Genomic DNA, 12,570 nt, shown 5'->3' with positions numbered 1-12,570 from the left:
GCAAAAGTACTGGAGTGGGGTGCTATTGCCTTCTCCGAATTATGTAGCTACTGTTCAGTAAACTCTAATATATCTAACTATGGTATTTTAAGTGTCATGCTTTTATCTCAAATTATTAAATCTTCTATATAAATAATTTAGTTGTGCTTTGGGATTATAGTTTGCAGCAGAGGATAAAATCTGTGATTTAAAAGCAACAACGTTCTTATAGCCATCTATATAAAAGATGCCTACAAGTAGAACATTGTTTTTTACTTGTAGAACACTATGAGATATTTTCTGTTTTACACTGGATAATAATGTTGGATGTGGCAGCCTTTCCCTGTTGTTCCTTTTATATGTCTGTGTTCTAGTGATACTGAAAAGCAGCTATGCCCGGGAAACACTGCACAATTCACAGGACTTCACTTGCCCAGCACATGCTGGTCCCTCTACCTGAAATGCCTCTGCCTCCACACTGCCTCTTCAGAACTCCACCCTAGAAGTAGGGCACAGCTCTGATATTCCTTTTCCTTGAAGCCCCCACGGTCCTCCTCCAATCCAAAGAGATTTACCTCTCCTCTGACTCCCAGATTTCTTTGTTCCAGTTTATCTTCCATTTTATAGTTTCACTCTCTGTTTGGGTTATAGTTTTTTATACGTCCGTCTTTTCTTCCAACTACCATTCTTTTTTTTTTTTTTTTAAACTTTACATAATTCTATTAGTTTTGCCAAATATCAAAATGAATCCGCCACAGGTATACATGTGTTCCCCATCCTGAACCCTCCTCCCTCCTCCCTCCCCATACCATCCCTCTGGGTCATCCCAGTGCACTAGCCCCAAGCATCCAGTATCGTGCATCGAACCTGGACTGGCATCTCATTTCATACATGATATTTTACATGTTTCAATGCCATTCTCCCAAATCTTCCCACCCTCTCCCTCTCCCACAGAGTCCATAAGACTGTTCTATACATCAGTGTCTCTTTTGCTGTCTCGTACACAGGGTTATTGTTACCATCTTTCTAAATTCCATATATATGCATTAGTATACTGTATTGGTGTTCTTGTGAGCAAGGGGCCTTTGTTTTTAATCTTTCACAATGTCTAACAAATGGCAGGTGTAATTCCCTGTGGAATAATCAGGGGTCTTTTTCCCCTTGTTAGTTTAGGCTGGTTTATGGTAGTTTGTTTGACATCTGTTTTATTTGGCATTTTCGTATATAGAGTATATACATTTTTTTTCTGAAAAGTAACTGGCCTCTGCTACTTCCCAACTAACACTGCTTGAGGCATTGAAATCTAAGGTCTCAGAAAAATCAGTGCCAACAGTTTTAATGATACACTTTCTGTAATTAAGGGAACAGTTCCAATTACATTTTAAGATGCAAAACAATTGGGTTTCTTAGTAAATAAATAGTTGAGGACTTCCTCCAGTGACTTTACTTTGCTCCAGCCACCTGCCAGTTTGTGTTTGGGCTGTTCGTTCTGCCCAAAGAAAACATAGTTCAGTGTCTTCTTTCAAGATCCTATCTACCTCTCTGAAGTCCAAACTAGAAATAAGGTAAAAAACAGATATGGGAGCTCAGCGAATTATCGAATTTCTCATTATAGCATTTTTATTTGTAAAGTAATGCATTGTCTCATTATTTATCTTTTTTCTTTGGACCAGTAGGGTCCTAAGAGAAGTGGAGATTTCAGAAAGTGAGGGGCCTTAGTAATAAAGATAGAGATGAATGGAAGGAAAAAAACATCCCAGGATGTCATCTCCTGTCCAAGCTATTCCTCTACCATTGGGTGGTCAGGTAGCTACTGGAGTGACCTCTGTAAGAGCCTAGATATCAATGAATTCCTGTGTGAAAGTCAGTATGATGCTTTGGGTAACTCTCTGATTTTGACAATTCTTGGCAAGGGGTTTATTTGATTACTGCCACTTTAGGGTGTATAGAAGTACTTTTGGAAGGGAATCAGAAAGCAAGCCATTAGTGCTAGACAAATAGGTTGCTGATTACTCGCTGAGGTATAAAATAAGTTCATTTGGTTAGCCAAGTTTCTCAGAAAGGATACAAGAACCATCGCTGATCAGGCTTAATCGTCTTGCCTCATTCATAGGTTCTCTGGCTCTTGTCCTTGTTGCTTTCATTCCTCAATTAAGGAGATTCCCAGATAATGAAGTCAGGTTAATCGTGTTGCTATTTAACAATGTCTCAGTTTCACTTGAAGATTTGCCCAGGATTTAGAAGCTGTTGACACCTCAGATACAGTACTGAGGACAGCAAAGTGCTACTAACCAAGAATATCACAGGGAATTGGAAAGATGCCAAGCATGAGTGAGTGGGGTCTGCCACTGTCTTAACTCGGGATCTTTCACAAACAGCAGCGAGCAGAGGCTAAGAAAGCTTGTTTCACTTTTCTCAAGGCCCCAGAACTCAAAAGGAAGGTGAATCACGGCTCAAGAGAGCTCTTTCTATCTTGGCATCCAGTGAGGTGTCACTTAGCTGGCTCTTTAATCCCAAGTGCTAATTGATGCTGTTAGCTTTCTGCAAGGGTGCCAGGAAATAATAATGAGGAAGTGACACTCCACTTATCTTGTGCTAGGAGGTTTTATTTAGAGAACTTGATGTTTCTTTAGCCAAAGGACACTAAAGTAACATCTCACTATTTAGTATACTTGGAAAGATGAATTAACTAGGCGGTCTCCTGATGTCTTGTAGAAATTGTTATATACCAAACAAGCGGGCCTTTCTTAGCTACTCAACAGAAGGTTCAGGCCTAACATACTATGTTAGTGTTGGTTTGGCCAGAAAGTTCGTTTGAGTTTTTCCATAGCATCATACATAAAAGTCCAATTTTCAATTGGAACTTTTTCAATCCAATAAATTTATTTCCATGAATTAAGAAGATAGTCCCTACTCATAGAAACTTCTACTAAAGTATAATCCTTCACTTAGTCATTAAAAGCAGTGGGCTTTGTATGTAATTTTTTTACTTCTAATAAAATTATATTGTTAATTTAGTGTATGTGTATGTTTAAAATGAGGATACATAGTTATTTGGGCTCCTTTGGTGGCTCACCATTAAAGAATCTACCTGCCAACCAGGAGATGTGGGTTTGATCCCTGGGTCAGGAAGATCCCCTGGAGAAGAAAATGGCAACCCATTCCAGTATTCTTGCCTGGCAAATCCCATGGCAGAGGAGCCTCGTGGGCAAAAGAGTTGAACAAGACTCAGTGACTGAAGCAACAACAATAATGTATAGTTAAATAGGGGTACACGTGGACGCATTTCAGATCCACAAAGTGCCTTCTACACCAACCTGTGTGACTTCTGATAAAGTATTTAACTTCTCGTGCCCAGTGTTCTATTTGTAAAGTGTTGACCAATAATTGTACCTACCTTACAGGGTATTATGATAATTATATGAGCAAATACACATAATTCATTTAGAAATGTTCTTGGCAGAGGCTCAATAATATTGGTCATTGTTGTTATTTCTTCATGTTATCAATTTTTAGTTTTATTTGTGTATTTTCTTAATTTATGCCTACCCAACAGTATTTGCTGGATTTAACCATTCTCAGATGTTAATAAAACTTAATATTACACTTTTTCCTCCTTTAGGATTGGATTTTTTTCAACTTGACAGAGAACAGCATGAGAAGTCCTTGAGCAAACCAACTAAGAACAATGATAAGTCAATGATAGTCTAAAATAATATTTATGAAAACATATTCAGAAAGTTAGGGACTAAGTATAGTCAATTCAAATCTGTTGACCTTGGGGGATCCAGGTTATGTGCTAGGAAAATCACATATATTTAGTTGAAATGTAGAAGTAAAATCTGACTCCTGTCCATTGCCACATCTACCTACACACACACACACATACACACACACACACACACACAACCTATATTCTGCTTGCTGAGGAAAATGGATGAAAATATGAGTATTACCATCTTCAAACACACACAAGTGTATATAAGGAAAACTGAAGTTAAAAAAGTTATTATTTTAGGAATCTTCGAACAGAAACTTTCGCTTTCGCTTCTTATTTTATATAACAGGTTTATCAGCATCTTTACCTTTCTAACCAAGCTAATACACCATATATGTTTTAGTTTGTTTATATTTTGGGGGTCTGTTTTAAATGAAATTAGAGCCGCTGCTGCTAAGTCGCGTCAGTCATATCCAACTCTGTGCGACCCCATAGACGGCAGCCCACCAGGCTCCGCTGTCCCTGGGATTCTCCAGGCAAGAACATTGGAGTGGGTTGCCATTTCCTTCTCCAATGCATAAAAGTGAAAAGGGAAAGTGAAGTCGCTCAGTCGTGTCCAACTCCTAGCAATCCTGTGGACTGCAGCCCACCAGGCTCCTCCGTCCATGGGATTTTCCAGGCAAGAAGAGTACTGGAGTGGGGTGCCATTGCCTTCTCTGAAATTGGAGCAAATATACTTAATTCTTCAGTTAACATGTGCATTATACTAGAAGCCAAAAAGGTAAAATCCTTGTTCTTTAGGTAGAGGAAAATTTTCCAAAAATCAGCAAATTGACTAAATGTTTTCTTGTTTTTCCATAACTTGTTTTTTGTCTTTTGAAAATTTTTAAAAATCACTTGCCTTGATCACTCTTTTTTTTTTTTTTTTGATCTAGTATTGAAGTCACAGTTTCACCTATGCTTTGAGTATACGTGAATGTAGTACTAACTGCTTTGACTTCAGAATCACATCTGAGATCAGAAGCAAGCATTGTCCCTATTTCCTTTGTGGCTTCTATTGTCTGTTCTTAGAATTGGAGTCATCAGAATGACGCGTTAAGCACATAGAGATGACTCCACAATGCAGTGCCATTTCCACTCTCTAGCTGGTTGCTTTATCACATCACTTGCTCTCAGAGCAGAGCCAAGAGAAATATAGGTGCAGGGAAGACAGATTTGTAGCTAAAAGGAAACTAAATGAAGTGGTCGTGTAAGGTCTTACCCAGGTAGGACACTCAAGGTGCTTGTTGCCGGCCAAACATTCGACAAGTAACCCAGATGGGCAGTGGTGGGAAGACATTAATGACAAAGTTCACCTTCATCCCAGTTTTGCCCTAACCCTTCTGTCCACTTGTATAATGTCTGGTTTTGAAAAACACAGGTCCTCTGTGTTGTATAAAAAAAGGTCTCAGTATGCAGAAATCTCTTAGATACTGGTCTGCTACTCATTAAATGCCAAAAACGTAGTTGAGTGCTGAGCTATAAATGTCTGTGGTGCCTATGACTGAATGTATTTTTTCCTGCATGATCATCCATTGTGGTGTTTGTAAGTAGCAAAACAATGAGCCTGATTTGTTCTCCTTTGTAGAGCCAGGCCGAGGCCCACTACAAAGGAAGTAAACATGCCAAGAAGGTCAAAGCACTAGAGGCAACGAAAAATAAACCCAAAATGGTTTCTTCCAAGGACAGCGCAAAGGCTAATCCCAGCTGCTCCATCACTCCAATCACAGGCAACAACTCTGACAAATCAGGTCAATGACACTTTTTGTTCTTTACATTCTCTGTGTTCCTCCTGGTCCTGTCCCTACCTCGTTCTCTTCCCCTCCACTGTTGCATGTTACTCTCCATGATTCGTTTTTATAATATGAGTATATTTCCTTCACAGGAAAGGTTATGTGTTTGCACGGAATCTAAGCATTTGATATGTTACCATTCCATGTTGTTAAATATATACCTTTAAGTATATATGTGTGTGTATAAATATATATATATATAAAATATATGCATGAAAATAAGTGGAAGCTTCTTGGTCACATTGTGTTTAGACAAAAATCAAGAAATGGGTCTAAAATACTGAGTTTATTATTCCCCTCTATTCTTTTTATGTTTGGTTTTTGCAATGGACCTTTCAGTCAAGGAATTCTTAAACTTGTTTATTAACAGACATTTTTATATTTTCTTACCCCAGTGAAGAGGAGTTGAAGGGCAACAGAGTAAAGTTTTTTGAGAGAGTAACACTATTAAGTGAATCTAGAAATGTGTCCAATAATAAAAGCTATTGATTTTTTAAGGTCTTTGTAGACTTCCCCTCAGAGTTATAAATGAACTCAAAGATTTTAAAGGAACTTTTCACAGTTATGAGCTGACTAAAAGAACTTTATATAATCGGAAATGGGCTACTCATGGAAGGGCCTCTTAAGAAGAGTCTCTATTTCATAGTCCCAGTGAATCAGCAGTTTTTCTGAGTAGGTTCAAACTGAATGACTCAGGAAGAAGAAAAAAAAATTGTATTTCTAGTGGGTATGCCATGAAATTGGATGTTTAATAGGCTTCCACACATTCACAGCCACCTGTCAGCACCCAAGATGGAGGAGTCTCCCTGTTGCAGTGACCATCTATGAAGGAAAACTGAGAGAGTGGTCCTTTTCTCCTTTGTTCGACTCTCTCTTTAGGTACCTCTCTGTTGTTGGAAGCACACAGACACACGCTGCTCTTCTGATTTTCTTCTCCTCTCCAAATCATTATAGAATTTGAGGACGAGACTTAAGAATGCTTTCCTGTGGTTGCCCAGGGGCTTGGGAGAAAAACAAATCCATTTGTAAAAGGAGGATTCAGAAAACCCTCATCGGACAAAGAGACTATGTAAAATGTGACCATTATTGGTGAGGTCCCATAGATGCTGGTGCCCAAAGCTCTGAAGCCTGGAATGAATGAGCTGATTCAAATTTGGTGATAAAAGACTTTTGTTCTCTGTGTGATAGGATCACTAAATCGTGATACCTGATGAACAGATAATAAATACTAAATTATTACATCACACTTCTCCCCTTCTAAAGAACAAAACCTTTTTCTGCATATTAGCAAGTTAATCTTTAACCCAGACTTATCAGTTATTAGAGTCAAATATTATCTCCAGTTTATAAATCAGCAAGCCACGGTGAGGTCCACATTGCATCCGCTATCTGCCCAATGTTACCCAGTGTTTGGAAGACTAGGATCCATCATCTCTGACTTCCTGCCTGATTTCATTTTCTACAGGATATTGTTGCCTCTATGAAATAATATTCTGAGAAAGGTTTTCTTACCTGACTTGTGCTACTTATGCACAGAAGTCCTTATAAGCAAATGATAAAAAACAGTGGAGGTTATTGTCACTCCATTCCTTCAGCTTATTTAAGACTTTACAAATAATCATGTTTGCCTAGCGGGTAATAGGAACACACCAAGATCAAGCACAGTAGTGGTATAAACAAGGAAAGAGAATTGAGATCTAGAAGAACCCTAAGAGATGACAGTGGGGAGAGAAAAACAAATCTCAAGCCCAGAGTCTCTTCTCCAGTAGCTATGTGGTTGTCTTTAATCCTACATCCTCTGCTGCTTCTGCCACTCCCCTATGTACCCCCCCAAAATACCTGTGGTCCAGCAGTATTGACCTCACTCACCATGTCATTGTCCAGACTTGGATTAGAAATCATGGAAGCTATATGTATTTGAGGGTTACCTCACTTTTCCATGTTCTTCATACTCAAAATCTTCATAAATTAGTAGGCAAGTCATTGGTTAGGTCATTCAGATTACTTTTTTGTTTCTCCATGTTTTAAATATTGATACTAGTGAAACATTTAATTTGTCCTATTATATCTATAAAAGCAATACCAAAGCTGTTGGAAAATGGCACTATTTAAAAATAAAGGTTATATTTGCTAAATAGATATATGGTTTTTTTTTTTTTCCACCTTCAACTAAATGTTGGCTTCTAAGCAATAATTTACACATGTGTTTTGTACAATTTTCAAGTTAGAAAATTAGAAAGTTTGCCCAGATGGGAAATCTGGTCTAAATAATGTAATACAAAACCTATTGTTGACCACCTATTTCTAAATCCTTAAAAAGTTCCTTTTGTCATAACATTATTATGAGAGACGGTCATGACATTTTGGTAACTGGTTTTGATTTTGTTTAAAACCCCACTTTAAGAGAATAGGAGACCCAGGGACCACACCTTCATAAACAGTCTAGGTGGGTCACAGAGGGAAGGGGGAGGGAATAGGAAGGAGTGTGGTACTTAATTAACTGAAGTGTTTTATTTCAGACAACGCTGCCTCTAAGGAGTCAGCCAAAAAGTAGAGTAACAGTCACAGTGAGAAGTCATGGTTGACTGATAATTCTTACAAGACTGAAATTCACTAGCACTGATCTTTTTGTTTTGAATGAAGAGTTCCTATCAAGTGAGTTTAAGCAGTATCTATGTGATTCTGAGATATTTGAGTAAAAAGGGAATATGCTAGTAACATGGTGTCTCAGCTATCATTTCAAAATCCGGGCATTCAGAGCATCCAAAAGATTTAGTAATTCAATTTCCTTTCTCATATTTTAGCAGCAATAACTTAGCAATAGAGTATTGTCCAATGAGGGCAAATCCTGAGGAAGAGGAAATAGCCAACTTTTAAGGGAGGGAGCTTCTGGGAGTACAGCATCTGGGGATTCACTGAAAATCAGTTGAGAGAAAAATGTCGTTTCAAAGAATCTGACAAGTACGGGACTGACAGATGATCTCACTTTACTCCCTGAGAACACAGATTATTTATTCTAAGAAGTGACCTAACAATCTTCTAAGAGCTAGAAAAGCCTTTTTACCTGCTATTTTAACAACTGGGGCAGCCATTTTTTATGATGCATTTGGAGACATAATTTGATCATGTTGTGTCTGGATCTGAGATTTGTTATAATGAAACTATCAGATATAAAAAGTTCAGGGTATTATTGGAAGCTTTCTCTCTCTCTCTCTCTTTTTTTTTTTTTTTCTTTCAAATCTGTAAAGAAAATGAGTTTAAACTACAGTAACAGGAATTTCATTTATTGTAAGAAGCTTTGACCACATGATTGAAAAAAACTAAATATGTTTTATTTCAGGCAAGGATAGCTGTCCTATTCACTTTTTAGAAGTTAGAATAGAATTAAACATAAAATCCAAAGAAATAGCTTTCTAGTCTTCTAGGATCTATCCCCACTTTTCATGATGTATCAGTGGGAGTTCAAAACTTTGCAGGAGGGAGGATAAATGTGCTTTGGGAAAATTGAGGTCAAGACACAGCAAGCATTAGGCAGCTTCAGGAAGATGGCTAGAACATATTGGCCAGACATTCTACCCAAATTTCTCCCTGGAGTTCAAGTGTCATAATGCCATATGACAGTACACTTCCCTGTGATAATATGCCCCTTACATCAAGTTGAATGCTCTTTGTGACAGCATTTAACCACTCATAGCAGAGCCTTTGGAAAACCTTATTTCGAGAAAATAATGAAATATTTTGATAATCAACCTAGAGATAAATATTGTGATAATTCAACCTAATGGTCCATATGTCTAGTCTTTAGCACAAGATTTTTTTAATTAATTAGGTATCAAGATGGGGAAAATACACGTCTAGCTCAAAGTATATAAAGCTATTTAAAGCTAAACAGCTTTTAATCAGTTGCTGTCTAAAAAGATGATAGCAGATGGAATGATTCAAAATGCTATAGATATATTTATAAATGCAATTAAGAGCAAAAGATGATGGAACCAACATGTTCTGCTTAAAATATAACAATAGGAATACCTTGGGTTTGTTCAGTTTGTAAAATCCAGTCACATAACTATTTTCGTATGACCCCCGCAACAACCCTGTGACTGGTCAGGCTGAGACTAGTATCCCTCTTTCATACATGCACACAATAAACTCTATATCCATTTATTCACTCAGCAAGTATTTATTATCTGTGCTAAGTAGTGTAGTGCATCTATAACATTTGCCATTTCTAGGGTACAGCAATGAACAGAAAGACACTTTCTTGCTCCCAAGGAGCTTCCAAAGTAGTGGGGTTTTGTTCGTTTTCCTATATTGTCTCTTAGGACTACAGAGAAAAATAACATACAGTAGCCACCTTCAAGCTGCTCCCCAAAATATGGCAACACTGAAGTACCTGGGTCTTAGAGAAATGAAATGCTTTGTGAGCTTGCACCACTCATATCCCAGTAGAGTCGGAGCAGGAACTTGGGGCTTCTGGTCCCATGCAGATTCCACTGTTCCCATTATTTCTAAACTTTCCTAACTCGGAAAAATTAATACAAGTGTCCCAATGGGCAAAGTCAGAAACCACTAACCCACTTTTTAAAAGACTATTGAGTAGGATTATGTATTACTTTTAAATTGTTTGCTATCTCTCGGTATTTTTCAGTAGGAGATGTGGCAGTGAAAGGGCCATTAAGGCTTTGTTTTATTGATAATCTTTCGTTTCTGTGCAATATGTTGTCTGTTTCATTTAACTGCAAGAGACCAAAGCTTTAGGAGTTAGAGATTTTTTCAAGGACAAGTTTGAATGGAAACACTCATTTCACGTAAATGACAAGTGTTCTCAAAGCTCCTGCTTGACAGATGTTGACTTTATGTAACTGGAGGCAGACACACTCCTTTAGATAGAGGTCAGCAGAGGGCAAGAGCATCACCAATATGGCAGAGCCTTGGCTGCCTCCTCAGGGGTCCAGGGGATTTTCCTGGATGTTGTCCACAATTTCAGTAGCATTTGGATCACCCCTCTAAAAGATTTCTACTGGGCACAGAAACACTCTTTTGTTTATCCCCTATGTGTATGCGTGTGTGCAAGTCACTTCAGTCCTGTCTGACTCTTTGCAATCCTATGGACCATAGCCCACCAGCCTCCTCTGTCCATGGGGTTCTCCAGGCAAGAATAGTGGAGTGGGTTGCCATGCCCTCCTCCATGGGATCTTCCCAACCCAGGGACTGAACCCATGTCTCTTGTGTCTCCTGCATTGGCAGGCAGATTCCTTACCACCAGCAGCACCTGGGAAGCCCTGTTTAACCATACCCATGACCATAACATGGAGATAGAGATGACAGTACCAGAAAATACCTAAGAAGGAAGGAAAGAAGTGAGGACATCTCAAAACCTGTTTTAGTTTCCAGTATAATGTGCTTTTGCATGGTGGGAATTCCTCACGTGTGAACCCAGAGCAGTTATCAACTAGTACATCAGTACGATTTGCCTGGAAAGGCTACAGTTCAGCTTTTTATGGTCATCCTATTACCTCATGAAACTGCATTTTTCAATTTTGCTGAAGAGTTTTGCTGCCAAAGATACAAATGGAGACCCTCGCCTCATCGTTTTTATGGGTTCCCCTGTGTGTTTCACAATTTTTATGTGTTGTTACAAATGGGGCTAAGTTTCCCAACTGACAGCTTCTCATTTCCACAGACTGCTGCAGGACTCCATTGATTAGCCAGCAAGGTCTTTGTAAATGCCTCTTTCCCCCATTTCTGTCTCTCACACCAAGACCTTGTGCTGTTGAGTAGAAGAAAATGATAGTTTTCTGCTTTGGCAGCATCTGTCATTTTTAGACAAGCGCCATCATAAATTTGGCATGCATCTACCCAAATTCAGGAGGCCAAGATTTAGTAGCCCTCATAAAATAATAGATTAACTATATTATGACAAACATCTTAAGGCTGAAATTCTGGGATACAATCATGTACAACATAAATTGAGTCCCATCTGTCTAAAGAGAACAGACCATTATACTAAAGCTCATATTTCCATGAAACGTACATATATCATTAAGACGTTCAAAGTCGATTTAAAAAATGAAACTGCCTCCATCTTTGTCCGTGCACCTTGAATTTGACAGCACCATCCTGCCAGGCAAGGCCGATGACTCTTGTGTAGTCAAGTATTTGTCATCCTCTGGAAACTAACTTCTGAAACTTCTGAGCATTTTATATTGCTTTGAAGTAATACTGAGCACTTATTGTCAGGCTCTCCACTTCTGAAAGTTATTTCCTAGTGTTGCTCTAAGAAAATGAACCAAAAGTTAAGACCAACTTATGATTTACTGAGGATCTGTTAACTTATGACTTACTGGGGATATGTTATAAACCATTATTTTAAGGCTTATATCATTATTAAAAATTTTTCTCATCTTCAGACATTTATTTTAACTGGCATTCATCTCTTTTGATTACATTTATTTACAACTTTTCTGCATCAAATAGATATTGAAATATAAAATGACTTTGTATGGACACTAAATTTTATAAATGTACAAACATAAATTCCCTCGAGATTTTAACAAAGATTACATTTTTATGACATTCAATTTATTTGCTTCGGGAAGAATTCTCTTACACTGACATATTTTCCTGAAATGAGTCAATCATGAAATAGAACTACTAAATAACTATTTGTAGATTCTGTGTGCAGAGCACTGGTTCTAGGTACTTTGGGGGATTCTGGGCAGTTCTGATGATGCTTATAGCCTGCTGCTGCTGCTGCTGCTAAGTCGCTTCAGTCGTGTCCGACTCTGTGCGACCCCATAGACGGCAGCCCACCAGGCTCCCCCATCCCTGGGATTCTCCAGGCAAGAACACTGGAGTGGGTTCCCATTTCCTTCTCCAGTGCGTGAAAATGAAAAGGGAAGTGAAGTCGCTCAGTCGTGTCAGACTCTTTGCGACCCCATGGACTACAGCCTACCAGGCTCCTCCATCCACGGGATTTTCCAGGCAAAAGTACTGGAGTGGGGTGCCATTGCCTTCTCCTGCTTATAGCCTAGTGCCACA

General features: G+C 38.6%; 1 protein-coding gene across 12 annotated transcripts in view; it reads left to right on the top strand.

Moving 5' to 3' along the window:
• ZNF385B (zinc finger protein 385B) overlaps positions 1 to 12,570 on the top strand; it is a 491,813-nt gene that overhangs the window by 447,956 nt on the left and 31,287 nt on the right. For 9 of the 12 annotated variants that reach the window (XM_086361045.1, XM_086361044.1, XM_086361047.1 and 6 more), the window contains one exon: positions 5,325 to 5,487. In XM_086361045.1, the coding sequence (XP_086217171.1) occupies positions 5,325 to 5,487 (163 nt within the window). Of the gene's footprint in view, positions 1 to 5,324; positions 5,488 to 6,302; positions 10,868 to 12,570 lie in introns of those variants that run through there. The other 3 variants (XM_086361055.1, XM_086361054.1, XM_086361052.1) reach the window with 3 other exon arrangements.

This window comes from Bos grunniens, chromosome 2, assembly GCF_055505025.1.
Source record: "Bos grunniens cultivar Pamir isolate PY7600 chromosome 2, Bosgru_T2T1.0, whole genome shotgun sequence".
NCBI classification, from domain to species: Eukaryota; Metazoa; Chordata; class Mammalia; order Artiodactyla; family Bovidae; genus Bos; species Bos grunniens.
Note: the sequence above shows the minus strand (reverse complement) of the source record. Positions and strands in the feature narration are given on the sequence as shown.